Here is a 21,430-nt window from a genome sequence, read left to right on the forward strand (position 1 = left end):
ACGATTTACCAGATAAATGACTAGGGGCCTGATTCATTAAGGATCTTAACTTAAGAAACTTCTTATTTCAGTCTCCTGGACAAAACCATGTTACAATGCAAGGGGTGCAAATTAGTATTCTGTTTTGCACATAAGTTAAATACTGCCTGTTTTTTCATGTAGCACACAAATACTTGATAGCTTAATTGTACACTGAAATTTAAAGTTGATATTTGTGTGCTACATGAAAAAACAGTCAGTATTTAACTTATGTGCAAAACAGAATACTAATTTGCACCCCTTGCATTGTAACATGGTTTTGTCCAGGAGACTGAAATAAGAAGTTTCTTAAGTTAAGATCCTTAATGAATCAGGCCCTAAGATACTATATGCATCTATGGCTTAAATGTTAAACAGTTTTCTGTCATACCACTTGTATATAACTGCTAATAAATCGCCCAGCTTTATTTAATGTCCGATATGTTGTTCGTGTAGACAGGGATTTCAATGACCACCTGCTGATGAGTAGGCTACTAAGGTAGCACCCAACAATATTAGGGCTAATTATTATCCAAATATGATTATATTGGGGTCCTTACAACACTACTAACATCGAGTGCAGAGGGTTTGTTTCTATATTCCTTTTGAATGTGCCTGTTGTTCCACATGTTCTCCACTTATTAATGATTGTCTTCACAGTGTTCAGTGCGCAGAGAGAGAGAGAGATATTTAGCTGAGGTTCAAGTGGTGGAGATGGCATATATGGGTGATTTACCTTGTTAGCAGGTTGCTGCAGAACCTGTTTCCCTCCCTCTCCTCAGTATGGGCCAGTCGTAAAGACAATCCTGATGTCTCCTAATTCTGATTGCTGAAAGACATACCTATGGCATAAGCAAGTAACATTATAGGTGAAAAATCCAAGTTTCTAAATTAATAGGTTGGTTCCAAACTCGTATAGGCAGGTCTTTGAAGTGACTTTTATCAACCCTTTCCATAATGCGAGTTTACAAGTCAACCTGCAATCCCCCTTAAATAGGGGGGATTCCATTTTTCCAGAGGCAGCTCACAAACGTGGAGCCTAGGAATACCTAACAGAACAAATAATAGAACCATTTGTCCATAAATAAATTCATTACCCATCTTCATTTTAACATTTTTGTAAAGACTTTAGTGAGTTAGTATCTGACCCAAAGGAAATAGACATTTATGTTACCACAATTTCTTCTTGCAAGATGGTAAAACATGGCAAGCCATGGAGACTGACTATAAATACTGCTTCTAAGGAAGATGTATTGCACCCAACTTAAAACTATTCTAAGGTCTTGTTGGCATGGACATTTCTCTCCTGCAGTGCTCCCAAACTAGCTGTGCCTAGAGATTGACAATTACTAAAGCAACACTACCCGCTTTAAACATAAAGAAAATGTCCTAAAAAAACAGAAACCACTGGAAACAGAACAGAGTTTTTACATACTATAGTACATGTTATTGTGCAAAAACATAAGTACAAATATTAGTAGTAATATCACAAAATATATTGGATTATATTAATTGCTTAAAACATGCTTTGCTTGTGTAAGCACATTTTTTCTGCATTAGTCTCTGTCCTTAAACTATAGCTTAACATTCATCTCCGTTCGTCTCTTCCTGCTTGGCATACTAATGTCCTGCTTAGCTTCATCAGGGCCTTTCTCATGCCTTCATATAAGTGCAAAATGTGTGTTTGTCTACAGTACCATTCAGAGCTGCCAAGGATTTGAGATTGTTCATTATCTTCACTTGTTCCTCTAACTTATTATGCGCTAAGGTGACATAAAGGGGCTTTTCATCCCTGTTTCGGGCAGCTCATTCTTCTATTCATAGCAGCCTGGCGCGATGCTGCAAAGTGTCTTTGTATTTTGTTAAGCCATTTTTTTTTCACGGCCTCTATAATACCAGAGTTGCTGGGATACGAGGGCACTAAAATGTCATTGTGCGTCATGCTTAATTTAATGCTACCAAGGGTTTACAGAGTAACTTTTACAATTCTGCTTGATGTTTGATGCCCATTATCCAAAAACTTTTATTTTACAGAAAGTAATCATTAAAATGTTAACATATAAAAAGTAAAAAGGTTTTATTTACTATTCATTTAATTTTTGCTGGTTGCAGTTCTTGATGCTGTATAAACCATCCCATTAGAGATGGTCAGTTTTTTTAATGAAAAGAAATTTAAAGCAGAAGAGAGAGGCACTATAAAGTATGTCTCAGTATCCCGAAATGGCCTGCACCCCAGATACTGCATTTTAGACACCATAGGATGCACTAAACCAAAAGACTTACCTGAATTTCTCAGGAAAAAATATTTCAATCCAAATACACTGGCAACAACACACTGCCATATATTGTTATCTATACCCCACACTGACACACATTAATATACATATAACTTCTGTTTATATGGATGCGTGGTAACATGTTCTCCCTGACAACTACATGGCGATGTCCTTAGGTCAACTGCCCTGCCGTAGCTCAGTGTCTCTCTCTCTTCCATCCAGGGCGTATGGGTCAGTGAGCACAAACGGAGGTTTCAGCACATGCTGGTATGAAACACAGGTGTGGCAGATGAAATGGTGAATAGATATTACTGATGAAAATAATGGTCGCCAGGTATCAATAAAGTTGAAGAGGAACAGTTTACAGTTACTATACACAGACATAGAAACATAGAATTTGACGGCAGATAAGAACCGCTTGGCATATCTAGTGTACCCATTTTTTTGTATTCACAATGCAGCATGAATCATTTATGTATTGCCTACTCTTCCGGAATGTTTGGGAGACTCCTGAATTCCCGGTAGAATAGACCACCCTCCCAGATCCTGCTTTTATTTACCCTCTATGTGATTCGAATCGTAGCCTTACTCCCACTGCGCAATGACGCTAGTTGGGTTGTTGCACAGCAGAGCCATGATGATACAAAGCACGCCAATCAGCCCCCCCACACACACACACTCACTTGTATATTTAATGTCCCTTCCTCTTCCCGTCAGGGCCAAAAAGTAGACTTTTGTATGAGTTTTTATTACATGAAACATATGACACATAATCATCCCAACTAGCACTCATTCATTGTGTGACTGTCACTCTCTAATTTGCTTCTCTCCTCCTGCACTGTAGATTTAATCAGTTAAAATATTAGAAACATTGTTATAATTTCTCAAATTGGTTACAAAGGGGGAATGGTGGGGATCATTTGTGACAAGGGAGTGTGTGGTGTGTTTTTCTTCCCTCTTCTGCTGCTCTACTTGGGAAGGAACTGTGTGCAGAGAGCCAGTGACCCCTACTGATGACATCACCAGGTGCTTTACAGCACCACACGTACCTGCTATTCTGCTCTGTGGACAATTGCTTTGTGAGGCAGATTCCTCCTTCTGCCTCTTTCACTGTCTCTGTACACATAGGAAGCTGGCACCAGCCTCATGTGTGTTAGAGCATGGAGGAGGCGCTAACCAAGTGGAGGGGAGGGAAAGGGGAGGGATGAGCTAAGGGGAAAGGCAAAACACGAGGAGAGGGGAAGGGAGGAAAGGTAAGTAACAGAGTAGAAGGGGAGGGTTGAACCAGCAGGAACATCACCCTGCCCTAACTGGTTGTCAGCCACGACATTGTAATATGGTGGCTGGCACCTGGGGTCTCTGGGTATTGGCCAACCAAAAGGAAGGACCCTAACCCCAGCCCCTTATATATTTTTTTAAAAGTCCAAAGTAATATGTGACGGGTCTCCTAAACTATGAGCCCTAACAGCTGCACTGTCTGCTACTGCACCACCTTTGCACAAATGCATGCACAATACTCTTAAAATAAAATGTGCTCAATAGATCTCTAATATATTACACATATGGAGTTTGTTATAATTAAATAGATGTACTTTTCAAGCAAAAATACACATGCCTTCCGTGGTTAAAGCTCATGCCCTTTTATTAGGTGAGCAGATTCTTGGGCTCATACAGGCAGCTTAGAGTTGTGTGTTGTATGAGCTGCATGAAGTGACCTATACCTGGCAATCAGTCCCTGGGCTTTTTGGCACCTCTGAGGGTTTCAGGAATTATGACCAAAATCACAGAATCACTTAGCTCAGAGACAGAAACAGCAGAAAGTCACCATTGCCCAATTTCATTTGGGCTGAGCAAAACACACTCAGACAGGTGGGCTCTTTGTGGCCCTACATTGCTCCAGATCAGCTTAGGAAGAACAACCTCCTCCATACATTATGTGTCTCTTCAACACACCAGAAGATGCAATAAATAAGGGCTGAATGAGTCTGTGAAACCCTTTGTCACTGGAGTTTAGCACCACTTTTAATCTCAATTTGGCTCCAACTTGTTGAGAACCAAATGATGGAAATGCTGGAAAAGCTCCCCAGCAGCATCAATAGCTGGGGCTTATTGAGCTCTGCTGTGATGGTTGGCTTCCTATGGCTCCAAGGAGACAACACTTCATCTAGGTTCATTAGAATCCTTCTGGAGTGGCTGAGAAGATATATCCCAATGTGTCCTCCTTGGATCACTTCATTGCCCCCCAATAGGCCACTCTGTAAGTACACACAATGGGAGATTATTAAGTTATGTATAGAAGGTGCATTGCTGTAATGAATACATAATTAAACAGAAAAGCTCTGACAAAGCTCTGGAATTAAGGTTGGACAGGACATCTAAAGATTAGATCAAATAGCCCAAACTGAGTGGTGCCAGTGCTGATGGCACAGATAGGCCACTGTAATTCATGTAAACTGTCTAGTCTGACCCACATGGAAAGGCAAGGGGGTTCAGCCTGGATTGCTTAAGGGGGCTGTTAAAAAACAGTATAAAAGGAGGGCTAGTAGTCAACTGTATATTCTATTGGTATGTGTATGAACTCAGAATAACTTTTATAAAAGCTAATTGAACCAATATAACCATTACTATAGAGATCTTACCTGTCGATATAATGCTGTGTTCTTGTGACCAACAGATTAAAGCTAAAACTTTAATCTATGTTCTGGCAGTCCTGCATTGGATTGAGCATCATAAGTCAGAGCTCTGATAGCTACCCTATACTCTTGATCCACCGTAAGCAGTCAGTGTCACACATCGGGGTCTTAGCTGCATTTACCTCATCTGCAGCAGTCATATCACGGCTACCTGGTTCCCTCCTGGTCGCCTGCAGCATTCCTGTCCACATCTCCATTTGTAAACAAACACATACTGTTTGTTCTGCTGCATGGGTGCGGCCATCTTGGATGCAGTCAGGTAATCATTCCAGACCAACCAGATTCAGCAGCTGTGATCACATGAGCTGTGCAGCCAATAGTTGTTTGGGACACCCTTTTTAAACCTGCTGCTGAGATCTGTTCATTGCGAGAACAACACACTTCACTCCTGATGATAGTTCTTGGCTCCAGGTTCCAGTTGTTCCTACACTGTTCCTGATTCCCTGTATTTACAAAGTGATCCTCTTCATTGTACATCCTGCTTTACCAACTACTTATCACTTTGCAAGTATCCTGCATTCTAAACAACATATCATCTTCCAAGTATCCTGCATTAGCTGATGTTCATCATTCTGCAAGTACTTTACACTTTCAAGCTGCTCATCTTCCTGCAATATTCTACATTCAGCAAGAGTGCTCACCTCAGTAAGAACTTTGCACCATCCAGTATCTATTCTGCAGTACCAGTGGGTTTACCGGTATCACCTATTCTGTTCCTACGGCTGGTTCTGAGCCTCTAGGGCTTATTTCCAGTTCCGTGTATCTGTGTGTGGGTTCCGGGTCTGGGCCTGAGTTCGCCATTACGTGTCACGGTTCTGAGTTCCTAGTCCGTGTCTCTAGTTCCAGTTAGCCCTGTTCTGAGTTTTCGTGTGTTTCCTATCTGAGTTCTTATTAGTGGGTTCCAGTCCCGTGTGCCTGGCAACAGGAGCCGGGATTGAGTTCCCACAAACAGTTCCAGTCAGGTATAACACTGGATTCCAGTCCAGTACTCTGGTACAGACCCCGTTCCTTATACTCCTATACTGCTTGTGCTACTCTGAGGACTTTACATGAGCAGAAAGATCATCCAGGCCGCTAGGTTCTGTTTTATTCCTGCTCCAGCTAGGCCCAAGGGTTCCGAATTGAATTGAGAAATACAGACAACAGTGACAGTCAGGAATGATTCAGTCGGAACAACCAGCAATAGAGGTGCTATAGCAGCTACTTCAGTGATGCGTCACTTTATATACTTCAAGGTCAAGGGCCACATGTTTGGCTCTCTACCCTTCAGATGAGCCTGATGGTGGCAGTAATTATCCTCCTACAACTGTAGACACTACGTTGGTGTGCAGGTGACACTCACAGTGGATGATTTGGCCACGTAGTGCCAATTTGAGTAGTCAGTGATGACTAGTTGCTGAAACCAATGAAACCCAAAATAGCACAGTGCGGTGGGGTGGCATAGTAAGCCCATTCTGGCACAAATACTTATAAGCCAAAAAGGAAATATTTGATCTATTTAATACAAGAATACTCTAAATTTTGATTTTACATCCATAGGTTGAAGAAAATAATGACTTTTCCCTCAGGATTTATTATTATTATTATTATTATTATTATTATTATTATTATTATTATTGTTTTATTACTATTGCATGTCTCCTATTATAAAGCATCTCAGAGTCTGTTTTAAAGTTATCAATCATGTAGAGGCTATACACATTACATATACATTTACTACTATGACTTCTTTATGTAACCAGGGCAATTTTGATAACTGCATTTGTCCAGGGGGGCTAGAATTACATTTTCTAGTAATGGAGCCTAGGTAATAAAGGAAGAGCTTCTATTCAGCCCTGTGGTGACCTAGTAGAAGAAGAAGGCACTCATTATTTTTTCAGGATGAGCCGAAGATCTCCTGGATATAACGATAGGTTAAATAAATTATTACCCATACATAGTTGCAGCATTAGCCCAAGGTCTAAATCTGAATTTACCAGCATATTTTAATCCCAGACGGAACATTAATTCAAGCCCTAATATAAATGGCATGGGTACCTGCTATTGTCATGTTTGCCCTTGGCCAACAAATGTCTTAAAGCATTCCTGTGTTTAACACTGTGTGTACCTAGCTTAAATGAGTTTATGGTATATTTAGGGGAATTTATTTAAAAAAATATTTGTTTAGCCTTTTCTGGCTAAAACATGTAATGAAACTGCTTCACTGCAAATTGGTTTCAGTACTTCCAGGATATGAATTTTGTCCTACAAAGTTACTGAACAAACAAACTTTTACACAACTGTGGCAATGGCTACTTTTGTTATACTAACAGGAAAATTCACATAAGAGCCTAATAAGTGTAGACAAGGAGCCATCTAAATTGTTGCCTTTAAATCAGCATCCTGCTAGCAAACATCAGTTTATGAAAGCAGTTTCTGTTCCACTAGTGAATATTTTAGTTCCAGAGTTAAATGTTTTCAAGATCGGCATATATTTGCAGTTTACGTAGACACAATCTGCATTTTTTAAATATTCTCACACTACATTGATCAAGGTAAACAATCCAAAGCAGAAATGCTATTGAATTAGGTAATCCCTCCGTCCACAGCAACTCTTGCATTTTACATGATGAATATACTTCATCTGATGTGTTGTGGAAAGCAAAATTTAACATAGTGATGTCGCTAACAGATATTTCACAAATAGCCTTCATGAAAGAAATATGCATGAAAACGTACTGTGGCACTGGCAAGAGCACACTTCTGGTGAAACAAACGCAAACAACTTTTTGCCTTATTACTTTGTTTTAATGTCAGGATGGTAAAGTACTCGACAACATAAATATTCCATACAGTTCCTTGTAAACCTAAACACTAAATAAACAGAGACCAGCTCTCTAGACATCGGCCAGCTTTTCTAGCATCAGTCACACTGACCAGTGAGACAAACAGGTTTTCATACCTGACACTCCTCCGACAGCCCTACCTTGATGGGCAGGTGACACTCCCACCCTCCATTTAAAAAAGAGTTCTCATCAGCTGCTCTGTCTGCTCTGACTAAAGACACACTCTGTCAGCCTGCTGTGGGAAAATACACTTTCAAACCATGTAAGTTAAATCAGACACTATACTATTATTTTGTCACACATATGTTCTCCACCTGTTTATCTTAACCTAGGTGTAACACTGTTTGCAACCTTTCTCGGCAGGTTGCCAGCTAAATACCTCTCTTTGTTACAGTACATTCAGTTTCGTAACCAAAAATGCTACATATTTTCTTTTAAATGGACATGTGTTATTATAAAAACATGTTGCAATTGTAGGCAGCAATTTTTTTTATTGTAGATTTAGAAAGCGACCCTACAATGAACAGAGTTTAATCACTGTGACTCTCATCAGAGAGGAGTTCTGAGAGATGAAGGTTGAAATGAAAACCATGGGGTGGACCATTTTACTAACTTTCTATGTATAGCTTCCTACTCCTAAAGCCCCAGCCTGGTCGGTTGGGGGGGGCAGGATAACTAAGTACCCTCTCACCAAGTGCTGAGGTGTGCTAGGCCCTATTGTTAGGGCCTCTAGCCCACCCCCACCCCAAAGAGACATGCTCCCAGGCTATTTCTGAGAGCCCTATCCAGACTCCTTGGAGTGCAGAGAGGGGATAAATAGACCAGCCAAGATCACTAATCCCCTCCCTGAAGTAATGGGGCTGGTACAAAAATATGTGTAAATGTTTGAAAAAGGAGGTGCTCCTCTTAAAGTAACCTTGTTACTCTAAATAACTAGCATTGTGTGGTGCAGTTTTTTGCTCATGTGAGCTGTTGCTTACTGCTTATGGGACTGTGTAGTCACAGACCGGTCAGAGTGCCCATGCCTGTCCACTACCGAAAGCATCAGAACTGGACCATGGAGCAATGGAAGAAGGTGGCCTAGTCTGATGAATCAGATGGCCGGGTGCGTGTGCATTGGTTATCTGGGGAAGAGATGGCACCAGGATGCACTATTAAAAGAAGGCATGCTGGCAGAGGTAATGTGATGCTCTGGGCAATGTTCTGCTGGGAAACCTTGGGTCCTGGCATTCATGTTTATTTTACTTTGACACGTACCAACTACCTAAACATTGTTGCAGACCAAGTACACCCCTTCATGCCAACGGTATTCCCTGATGGCTGTGGCCTCTTTCCGCAGGATAATGCGCCCTGCCACACTGCACAAATTGTTCAGGAATGATTTGAGGAACATGACAGACTTCAAGATGGTGAATTGACCTCCAAATTCCTCAGATTTCAAACCGATCGAGCATCTGTGGGATGTGTTGGAAATACAAGTCCATCTTTGCAACTTACAGGACTTAAAGGATATGCTGCTAACGTCTTAGTGCCAGATATCACAAGACACCTTCATAGGTCTTGTGGAGTCCACGCTTCGATGGTTCAGAGTTGCTTTGACGAAAGGAGGGAAACCTACACAATAATAGACAAGTGGTTTTAATGTTGTGACTTATCGGAGTAAGTTTTTCATTAAGATGCTCTCTGTATTCTATGTTGCTAATTAAGATGCTCTCTGTATTGTATGTTGGTTATTAGAATTCTCTATGTATTGTATAGAGATCACTAAAATGCTCTTCATATTGTATATAGGTCATTGGAAAGTTATATGCATTGTATACCGTTTATTAAGATGCTCTCTGCATTGTATATAGGTCACTAGGATGCAATCTGTATTGCAGTGATAGGCAACAGATGGGCCTTTGAGCCTTCACCTGCAGAGATTTGTTTGGCATCGCTTGTAACACTTGTTTAAAGTGCATACTGATATGTTATTACAGACAGGTGTCTCTTTGTTTAAATGTATTGTTTTAACTTATTACTGATATTAAGAGTAATGGGTAACTCTTTTGAACATCAGAGGGCCCCACATGCGGCCCCTGAAGCATATCAGGTTGCTATCAATGCTGTATTGTAAACAGGTCACTAGAATATTTTCTGTATTTTATGGATGTTATTAGAATGCTCTCTGTATTGCATACGTCATTAGAACTCTCCATGTATCGTATACATTCACTAGAATTTTCTTCATTTTGTATAGCGGTCACTACAATGCTCTCTATTGTATATATATCACTTAAATGCTATCTGTATTGCATGAAGGTCACTAGAATGCTTTCTGGATTGTATACAGGTCACAAGAATGTTCTGTGTATTGTATATCAATTACTACTATAGAATGCTGTGACTTTTGCATCATTTGGGTACATTTTTATAATGGAAATGTGTTAATATGTGCTATAAACTACTATAACCTAATTTACATAAAAATCTTAACTGTGCAGATTTAACACTTGCCATTAAGACAGCTTCAATGTCTGATGAGTTACTTGGATATATAATATAGAGGATTGAGGAACTTTCAGAAAAATCGCTGATAAGGATTGTCCAATTAAGACTTCTTATTCGTTTAGGATTTTATCAGATCCAATGTGCACTTATGATATTTTCTAATCAGAGACTACAACACATTAATGTTTGGACTACTAAGAACTTTGATTGGGTTTGTCAGTTATACCCATTTCTATATCTATATGAGTTATTATTCTTTGATTACTTTGATACATATATTTTCCTGCTACATGCAGAGTATATTCCACTACTGTTTATCAGTGCACTGATAATGATTGTTTCTGTTTTTAGATATTCTTTCTTGTGAATACATTTGTTGTCATTTATACTGATTTTTTTTTCTCAAGCTAGTAAACTTGTCATATTTACACAAACATTTTTTGGCACCTTGAGAATTCTTTTGGATTGTATAACAAATTGTAATACAGACTCTAATAAATGCGCCTGGTGGACAAAAAACAAATACAGCTATGACAATACAGAACTTAAATGATAACAGGGAACAATAGCTGTCATTCTTCTGCACAGCAAATGTAATGCTGAACACAAATGAGCCAATCTTGCAGTACAGAATGAGGGGACTGTTTTCAATTTGACCGCATACGTAAGCGTGTATGGACAGATCTGACTGTTCAAGGCTCAGGGCACGCTCAGGGTTACAAGAGTCATCTGCCAACTGGATTTTCAGGCAGCTCCAAAAATTATTTCAACTGCCAACTACAAGCAGGGTTCAAGGACTCCTATGTAAAATGTCACTGCTTGTAGGACATGAATGCAAGACAACAGAATACATGCAGGCTTAGTATGTATGCTTTATAGGGTTTAATGAGTTCAATGAGCCCTGTTTGCAGTATTAGTTAAGCTTAATGAACACAAGTAAGAGTGAGCCCATCTCAGATACAGGGAAATATGTTTATTGTATTTTGGCTGTTGAGCATTCATTGTACTGTTTATTGTTTTAACAGATAATCAGAGAAATTGCCATATAATGCAAGATGATGTATGTCTCAAATGTATAACTACATTGCATGTGTATCTTTTTCAGATCTAGTGCCATTTCTGCTGTTTAACCATGGAACTGACATTCTCAGCATTGACAGCGATGGGACAAATCTCAGGACAATAGTGGCTAGCTCAGGATCTTCAGTCTTGCTGGATTTTGATCATCAGGAACAAAGACTTTACTGGCTTGATCCTAACAGATTTTTTTTTCAAAGAATTTTCTTAAATGGAACTAAACGTGAGGTAAAGTGACTTATCATATCATTACCATAACCCAGCGCACAGGTGTTTGTTTGTGGGATCACATGTGTCATGTTTGACTGTATGAAAAAGTTGGTTTAAGATGATATGGAGCCAGCCCTAGGGTAGCAGTTTTTGTACCCTCTCCTCTGATCACCAGCCCTAATGTTAACCTTTCCATTCATAACATCCATTATTAGACCTTCAATGCCATTCATGATCGTGCCAGCAGTGCCCACTCATTATTATATGCCACCTATGATTATATACCACCCATGATTATATACATTTATACAGCACCTGCCTGCAGGATCCATCAATTACCAGCAGAAGTACCCACATATGGTTATACCTACAAGGCTCATACATGACTATTTACAAAATCAGGTGCAGTGCCCATAGATTATTATATATCATCATTTTGCATATGAATATGCCTCCATTGTTAGATATGATTATATGCAGAGGTATCCATCAGTATGCCCATATATGATTACAACCACAGAGTATTGGCCTTATGAATCAAACACTTTACTTCTGGAAAATTAATAGGGTCTTCTAAATCAGAACTCATCATGCCAGTGCTAACAGTCTGTCTAAACACTTGGATTCTGTACTGAGAAGCTCTAACAAGAATGAAACAGACTGTCTATAGGTGGGATATTGACTCAGACTTGGTCTGTGTCATGCTTTGAATGCCTAGTGGGCAAAATATTGATCAATAAGGCTGGCATGGAAATGGCAAACCCAGAATATGTTTTACGTTTACCAGAATGATGATGTTTTGAATGTGAACGCCCTTAATCATAGCTTGCTAGCATGTCGTACAAATGTAATTTATGAAATTTATAGTAACAGAATACTCAAACAGCAGTGCAGTCAGACACCACCCTTGGAAGGGATTGGCTACAACAATCCACAATTCCATATTGTGCATGTGTACCAAAATGCATCCGCATTTAAACTGAAGCGTATCCTAGACTTGAGGCTTCTTACGCCTTGATAGCAAGAGTGGGTGTAGACAAGCATAAGTTGTTAGACGGCTTGACTTTTGCAGGTACTGGAGACCTAAAGATACATGATTATGATGATTATGATGATGACACTGGCACCACTATCTAGCCGCTTCTAATTGGCTATCTGTGTATTATTCCCTCTATCCTTCATGTATTGTGGCTATATTATGACAAGTTGTGGCCGGCAATTAATACTAACATTGTTAAGCCACATCTTTATGCTATAGTTAGATGTAATTTCACATATGTGATATATGACTCTGTTTTGAGATAGACTTCAGTTTTTGTTACAGAATTCTTGCGCGTACATTTGGGATGCAAAATACGTCAATATGTCAAACTCTAAATCAGGCCCGAATGAACTGAAATGTTCACATTTAAATATGTCCACCATGCTCTGTTCCACCCCTCTGCAGCATGCCATGTTAGGAATTAGGCACTTCTTTACATGAGAGTGTCTGACAGGCTTGTAGACATGATGGGCCTGATCCACCTTCAGGGGCGGGCTGGCCCGGGGGGCTCAGTCAGACCGCTATTAGGGCCGGGGGGTAGGCCGGCCGGCCGCCCCTAGATGCAATGTACCACCTTTTCCCGTTTCATGGGATGCGGCCGCCTGTGTGCCCCCCGGGCTTCCCTCTCCCAGCCCGCGCCTGTCCATCTTCCAATGCAAGTCCATTTGCATGCCATATCTACTGTGATATAAGTCTGAGCACTGTCAGAAATGGACCTTATGCCATTGAACGTAATTGCAGGCAATTCATGTTGAACGCAAATTACACTTATGACTGCCTACAACTTGAAAGGGCAGAACAGGGAGAGGAAAGGGGCAAATGAATGTAAGCAATGTACATTAAGGCCGTGCCGAGATCATGCTAATGCTGATGCAGCCCATTCAAGTCTGGGTTTCTTTTTTTTACCTTTGTTTTTTACCTGTCTCATTAGCACTAGCAACAGGACAGGTGTAATTTCCGACTGATAGGGATGACTGTCACAGCATAGTCTTTTGTTTTCAAAACTACACGTATGTATGCCAGTAGCTAGCACAGAACATGTGTATGCATGGAAGATAGACATTATATTTACAGTAAGCATTAAGATCATCCTAATTTATGTATTTACTATTATACAAAATAAAACTTCTTTGACAGTTATTTTTATTAATAATTATAGTGTTAAGAGTTATTCATTTACTTAATAAAACATTTTTTGGTGCAAGCATTCTGATATGGCGTTATATTGCACATATACATGTCGGTATCATGCACTGTAGTCTCTCTATCTACATATGACAAGTAACATTTGACCAAAGAGTACTTATACCCAGATTGAAATGAAAATGTACTGTATATTGACATCCACTTGATTTGAACATGGTCAGCACTATGCTCAAGTTCCGTGCTGGTCTTTTACAATGCAAATTGTGTGCTGCTTGCATCCAAAGATAAATCAGGCCTACTATGCAGTTTGGTGAATTCAGAATTCATACACATGAGTGGGCCAGATGTCACCAAAGCTTAACTGACATGTTATGCTTTTAAATGACAGCTTTTTGCCTTTTAGTAGATCCATTCAGGACAATGTTCTAAAGATGTGGGTGTGACTTGAGCTTTGTGTAATGGACTAGGGAGGTTATACACTATTAACATTTTACTGATTTATGCTTCATGTATGAAATTTTAAATTTGAGGTTTTGCTGGTATTTTTAATGCTTCCTGTGGTAATGAATATATGATGCCATCTATTCGTTATGACTGTCAATTATATTTCTTACATAACATGCCCATAATATTTTTTTCCAGAGAATGCGTGCTGTAGTTAAAGGAGCAACGCGATTCACTGTGGACTGGAAAAACAAGAGAATTTTCTGGTCTAGGAAGCACAAGGGAACAATAGAGTGGACCGACCTGAGTGGAAAGAAATCTCGAACCCTTTTGAGAGGTTTAGTTCATCCCACCTTCATTTCTGTTGATCCAGTGGAGGGGTATATGCTACTTTAGAACTTAATTTTAATTACTAAAATTTGATATTTATTTTATATTTATGTAAGCAGGACCGAGGAAGTCAGTGATTAGTCTGTTTTATTTCTCTGAATAAAAACAGGCATTCCTTAAATTAATCTATCACAAAGCTATAATTACGTATTAACCTAAAAAAAAAAAAATCATTAATCATCCTAATAATTAAATGTATGTTACACCTTCATAAGCAGTCTATTTGTTAGAATTGTGTGATATGCTAGGTAGACTGAAAGTATACATATTTGTATTAGTCTTCCAAAAACAAGTTTTATATTATTTTTTTGAACTTGGGGGTAGGGAACATTTATGACACCTGTGCTAACATTTTGGAAAAAATATGATTTTATTTTAAGAACTTACCAGCAAAAATGGGGAAAATACACTTCAATGAATCTGCCCATTGATAGTTTTCTGCATTTAGTTAGAGATGCTCAGGCTTGGATCCCCGAGAACCGAACACACCTGAACTTGGCAGATCCGAGTACCAAGCCGAGCCAGCTCGGTACTTTCGCGCGCCCTCGGAATTGAAAACAAGGCAAGACATCATCGTTACGTCGTCGGATCTCGCGAGCTTTGAATTCTATGGGCCATAATCAATTACGATTCCGGTCCATAGGATCGCGCCGGAACGGGCCGCAAACTCAATCCACGGTACCGCAATAACGTGGATTTTCGTTCGCAGCCCATAGGGTTGCCTACGAAAATCAGCGTTATTGCAGTACCGTAATACCGACAATAGTGCGCACTTTCCACAGTAATGCGCGTTACCGCGGACTGGAATCCTAATTGAATATGCTCCTATAAGTATCGCACAGCACGGCGATCCAGCGCCATTTCACAGAGGGACACAGAAGGGGTAACACAGTTCTTGGCAGTCTCTAGTGCAGTTGGGCAGCGTTATAGGTAGAAAAGAAAGAGGAAGGATAGCAGTGTTCTTCAAAGCCTCCAGTGACATTCAGGAAAGCTCCATTGCTAATTGTCATTGCTGAATTTCAAATAATAGGTCTGGCAGGCTTGGTCTTCTAAATCTGCAGTCTTTGTTTGAAAGTGTATGAAAATAATATTGTGAACTGTGAGGTGGTCAAAATTGACTGCAAATTACTTGAAATTAGTGTTATTGAGGTTAATAATAATGTAGGGGGGGAAAAAGCAAGAATATGTGATTTTAGCAAAAAAAAAAAATAGGGATTTTAGAAAAAAAAATAGGGATTTTAGGAAAAAAAAAGGGATCCAAAACCAAAACACGCAAGGGCGGTTTTGCCAAAACCAAAACCAAAACACGAAGTTAATCAAGATCCAAAACCAAACCAGAACACGGGGGTCAGTGAACATCTCTACATTTAGTGCATGCCAAGAAATGTATCACATGTATAAGTGAGTAGGAGACTCACTTATAGGGCACACTCATAAATATATTTTTCACTTTTATTTTATTTTATTTATTTATTTATTGACAAAAAGTGCAAAACGCTTTTCCTTTGTACCTGTGTGGCTGACTGCTCTACTTTGTGCACATCAAGGTGGAAGTCTGCTCTCCACTCTGCAAAGTATGGGTGCTCTAAGTGTGCGCAGTGTTGGACAAATCAGAAGAGGCGTTTCATTAAATAAAACTTTTCAATTTTTTGCAATAAAATGCTGCATATTTACGCTCATTTATGGCTTAGATTATTCATGAGCACGAGGGGATATTGAGACTGTCTTTATTACATGTGTCACTTTTTTGTATTTGTAGCTTTGTTTTACATTGGACATAGTGCAAGTATAGGACGAGTCCCGATCACAGTCAGCTCAGAGCTAGTGCAAAAAAACAACTACTTTTGCAGACTGGAATTAGCCGTGGTCCCATCGCACCTTTCTCACTCCTTCTTCTCATTTCAATCATTCACTTAGTAAACTGATCTTGTTTTTGCACAACTTACAAAACTAAGCACATTGGTATGCCTATCCCAACTCCTCCATAGGCTGGTGCAAAAAATGTCCATATCATTGCTTTTCCTAACAAAGCTGTAAATATTTACTAACCACACATCTATAAATCCCTTTTCCATATGCTGTGCACATAGAAAGCAATGAAAGTCACTGCACAGTATATCTCTTAAGTTAGCCAATGTATCAGAAGGTTTGGAATGGGAAGGGGCGTTGCTACAGCCAGTAGGAACATCATCAGCAAAACAGTAGGTCATTTTGTAAGTAAATACTTTTCAGATATCAATTAAATTACATTTTATCAACATAATAAATAAAATGCTTAACGGCTGATATCTTTACTTCCTTTAACCTCTTAACCTTATTTTAACCATTCTTGAATAAATGACACAACACCTTAGTGTGGCAAAATTAACGGAGTTTATTTTGAAGGTATGGTGGTGGAGAAAAGAGCAGTCAGTTCAACATCCGCCAGGCAGACCAGGATGCCCCAGCATTAACCATGGGACACCCGCAGATGGGGGGACAACCAAATACACCCCGGGCACACATATCTACCTTACATGGGGCATTCACCCCGGTCACACATATCTACCTTATATGGGGCATTCACCCTGGGCACACATATCGACCTTACATGGGGCATTCACCCCGGACACACATATCTACCTTATATGGGGCATTCACCCCGGACACACATATCTACCTTATATGGGGCATTCACCCCGGGCACACATATCTACCTTATATGGGTCATTCACCCCGGGCACACATATCTACCTTATATGGGGCATTCACCCCGGGCACACATATCTACCTTATATGGGGCATTCACCCAGGGCACACATATCTACCTTATATGGGGCATTCACCCCGGGCACACATATCTACCTTACATGGGGCATTCACCCCGGACACACATATCTACCTTATATGGGGCATTCACCCTGGGCACACATATCGACCTTACATGGGGCATTCACCCCGGACACACATATCTACCTTATATGGGGCATTCACCCCGGGCACACATATCTACCTTATATGGGTCATTCACCCCGGGCACACATATCTACCTTATATGGGGCATTCACCCCGGGCACACATATCTACCTTATATGGGTCATTCACCCCGGGCACACATATCTACCTTATATGGGGCATTCACCCCGGGCACACATATCTACCTTATATGGGGCATTCACCCAGGGCACACATATCTACCTTATATGGGGCATTCACCCCGGGCACACATATCTACCTTACATGGGGCATTCACCCCGGGCACTACAGAACCTGCAACCCTTCTAGGCTAACGGAATGTAACCACAAACCAACCCGCATGGGCGGTACTTGGACCAAGACTATAGCCAACTCCATTGAAGAGAGGCGGGTTAAGGGTGCCCGCTACCGTAATGTGCACCCTAAACACTGGCCGTCGACTACACTGCGTTTTCTGGCCATGCCCGGATCCATAGGACCCAAGGCCCGCCACCAACCTACCTTATCGATGCTAAACTCCTGAAAACATTCCCTATACACCAAACCATGCCTTCATCAGACTACTACAGAATTACCTTTCTTTCGGCCTTTGACCTATCCAATTAACCACTACTGACCCCAAAATGAAGATGTGACACTTGCTGCCAAATGCAACGCAGCCCAATGAACGAGCGAGTGACCTAGCACCCAAATATGTCACGGGGTCCATTGGTCTGTAAAGGCAAGAAAGTACAACAAAACATTAGCATAGATAAGCAACGGTAGTCAACTTTGCTAGTACTTGGAAATGGAAAGGAAAAAGAATAAGAGCAATAAAAGGAAGCATTAAGACTCGTTGAGAACAAACATACTCCGCACCCGCAGCAGTACATCCTACCAGAGGCGCACATGGTCACAAAAGCTAAAGAGGGAAACAAAGAGGGGAGCAGAAACACAAGTAAAGGTAAAACCATAAAACCTTGTGGTGCCAAGTGCCAATCAGGCCCACTTTTTAGAGGAAAAAATGGACAAATCCCTTCGCAAAGCAGCGAAAACCCTGTCACCGCATCAGAGAGTCACCGCATCAGAGAGAGTAAGTCAAGGAAGAAGAGAAGGCTGTACATAATGCCCAGCCGCACCATCAACCGTTGCAGATGTGGTGGCCCCGATTCAGAAGGAATGGTTGCCGCAATGCGCACTGTCCAGGCCTAGTGCGACCACAGTATGCCTGTACACCACCAAAATGATTCTTGCTGCTGAGGGAAGAACCATCCCATGCCCCAGTCAAGGGACCGCAGATTCAAGCCTTAGGCAAGTGAATTCCCTCATTATTGCCATCGGCCAACAGTGAAACCATCCTTTGTAACCTTTGTAACCCAGCATCCTCTACCGAGCTGGATCTCCACACTTCACAGCATACAGAAGCAGAGGACAGCACCACATGCTGTGCAGGCATACCTGACAAAGGATCAGAGAAAAGACAATTACCTCGCTCACACGGAAGTACCAAAATGGAACAAGACAACAGCAGCGTCCAATAATGTAATATCATGCACGTCACCTTTGAAAAAGCTTCCATTACTTGTGACAAGAGAGAAATCACTAATGTGCCTCTAATCAGGGGTCCCGGGCGCTCCCCCGCTCAACCCCTCAAAATCCTGGAAATAGCAAAACTTTTGGCTTAATCGGCCTCCCGGTGCAGCCTATCAAAGAATGATATTCCCACCAAAGACCCTGCCATAGTTGCTCAGGACTTACAGGACTAACACTCCGCCACAACAAATACTAGCATGCGCTCGTGCCCACCTTCCCCAGTGTCATGGCCACGACTCTGGAAAAGTGCATCACTCCTGCCAAGTCACACCATGCTTCTTCCGTGTTGCAGGCTCAAGGGATGATTCGGCGCAGATCGTAAATGCTGTTAGCACATTTTGTAGCTATCCAATAACAATTGTCGAATCTCGATTTGTGCTTCCAACGCACAAATATTTATTCTCAAAAAGTAGCAGAATAATTAAAGCAAAATAATAATAAGTACAGCCGTTACTTATCGCAGGCGCTCTGGATCCAGTGAACAGTCATTCAAGTCTGAAGTCTGTGGTCAAGATGACTGAACACTAGATGAAAAGCTCCTGCTTATATGCAGACAGAAATACAGTAAAACAATGCAGATGGTGTGGCTTGCTTCTATTGGTCCAGGCTTCAGGAAGGTCCAGGGGGTTGCAGATCATAGGCTAGTTCAAACTAAAGAATCCAAAGATGGGGGTCATCTCTCCAGGGGATGTGCTCCGATCTTCCCGCCAAGAGTCCAGTTTCAACTAGTCCATTAACAATTTATAGTTAGTATCACATTAAAGGTTTTTTCCCTAACATCAATAACTCGAGTATGCAATGTGCGATCTCTTCGCCGAATGAACCGGACAGCTGCTGATGAATAGGGGATTAAAATAATACCAGACATGACAACTTTCCTTTAACCTGAACCATATGTTTTACTAGCATGCATATAACTTATAATATTACACATAAATACTACTATATTTCGACATAAATAACGATGTGTTGCAACTACAATTAATGTGTACTAATTACAAATGTACGTGTTTGTGCGAATGTATATAAAAAGTGTAAAAACTGTTATTGCCACGTGTTGCGGCCGGATACGCCCTTCTAATCTGTAGCCTGCTCTACGCATATTTTCAGACAAAGACAACCAAGTTTGCTAGATATTAATTGAAATTACTTTATCCAATTTGCGGACTTCGACAATGCACTCCGTTAAAATCTAGTAGGGACAGATCCCAAACTGGGAAATCCTCTCGGATTCACAGTATAAAGTTGGATACCACAGTGAGGAAACTTGCTCCTGGCCATCGCCCGCTTGAACCTTCAACCTTGAAAAGCACCAGTATGGATTGGGTCTGCTTTGAAGGTACTCACTAGCACTCAATCACCACAGCTATCAGAGTCCGCAGCTTCCTCAACTTGCCTAAGGGGAGCTTACAAAGGTCCAAGACCGTGTCTATCTCGAAGCCCATGTACGACCGCCATATTGTCTAACCTTCTGTCTGCTGGCACGTGACTGAGATACCTCATAAATGGAAACAAACCCCAACCTAAAACAAAATTTCTTTGCATACTGGGCCCATACCGGGCCCCTTGCCCAGAAAATCGTTCAAGCAATGTGCAATGCCATGAAAGCCTGTGCCCACACAGCCGCACTGGTGTAGTAAAGGATCTGACACACTCAAAGAAACGCGCAGGAGACTGCATATCCCATAGGTAAGCATTAGTCCCCATAATACCCATTGCCTATCCCCTCCCAACGTAGCGCAGCTTCAATGATTGGTTCACCACACTGCTGAACTACTCAGGGATAGCAACATTTAATGTTGCACCATGTGCCATAACGGGTGCTGTATCCCCCCGAACTTTCCAGCCGCCTGCTTAGGAACTTCCCCTACCATGAAAAACACCAAGCCCCGGTAAATTAGGGATTTGAAAAGGGGCCGCACATATGCACCAACGCAATCTCCCTGCGAAATTTGTCCGCTAAAACCTTGGGAAATAAACTAGCAGATTTCAGGTTTACTACCGCAACCGTCTTGACCAGACCCCTCTGCTACACACTGGAGTGGGCAGCAATCGAGGCATCGTCTCTATCTAACCACATTAACCAGTGATCCTGCCTTCTGCAGGGTCATAGGAGGCCTAAGTACCTGCCCCCCACCTCTGACTGCCTTATCACGAGACTTTGCGGGGCATCCTCCTACCCATATGAGGCAAGTGGGGAAAAACCTGCACGCCACTCCATGTGGGCAACTAGGTCTGATGAAAGGAGAACAACAGCCCACCTTGAGAAAGGAACACCAACCCTAACTCGTC

General features: G+C 41.2%; 1 protein-coding gene across 7 annotated transcripts in view; it reads left to right on the forward strand.

Annotated features, from left to right (window-relative positions):
• Positions 1-21,430, forward strand: part of EGF (epidermal growth factor) — a 150,562-nt gene that overhangs the window by 25,342 nt on the left and 103,790 nt on the right. For 5 of the 7 annotated variants that reach the window (XM_075200586.1, XM_075200592.1, XM_075200601.1 and 2 more), the window contains 2 exons: positions 11,408-11,607; positions 14,420-14,601. In XM_075200586.1, coding sequence (XP_075056687.1) covers positions 11,408-11,607; positions 14,420-14,601 — 382 coding nt within the window. Of the gene's footprint in view, positions 1-10,858; positions 11,165-11,407; positions 11,608-14,419; positions 14,602-21,430 lie in introns of those variants that run through there. The other 2 variants (XM_075200603.1, XM_075200622.1) reach the window with 2 other exon arrangements.

The sequence above is a fragment of the Mixophyes fleayi genome, chromosome 1, assembly GCF_038048845.1.
Source record: "Mixophyes fleayi isolate aMixFle1 chromosome 1, aMixFle1.hap1, whole genome shotgun sequence".
In the NCBI taxonomy this organism is placed as follows: domain Eukaryota; kingdom Metazoa; phylum Chordata; class Amphibia; order Anura; family Limnodynastidae; genus Mixophyes; species Mixophyes fleayi.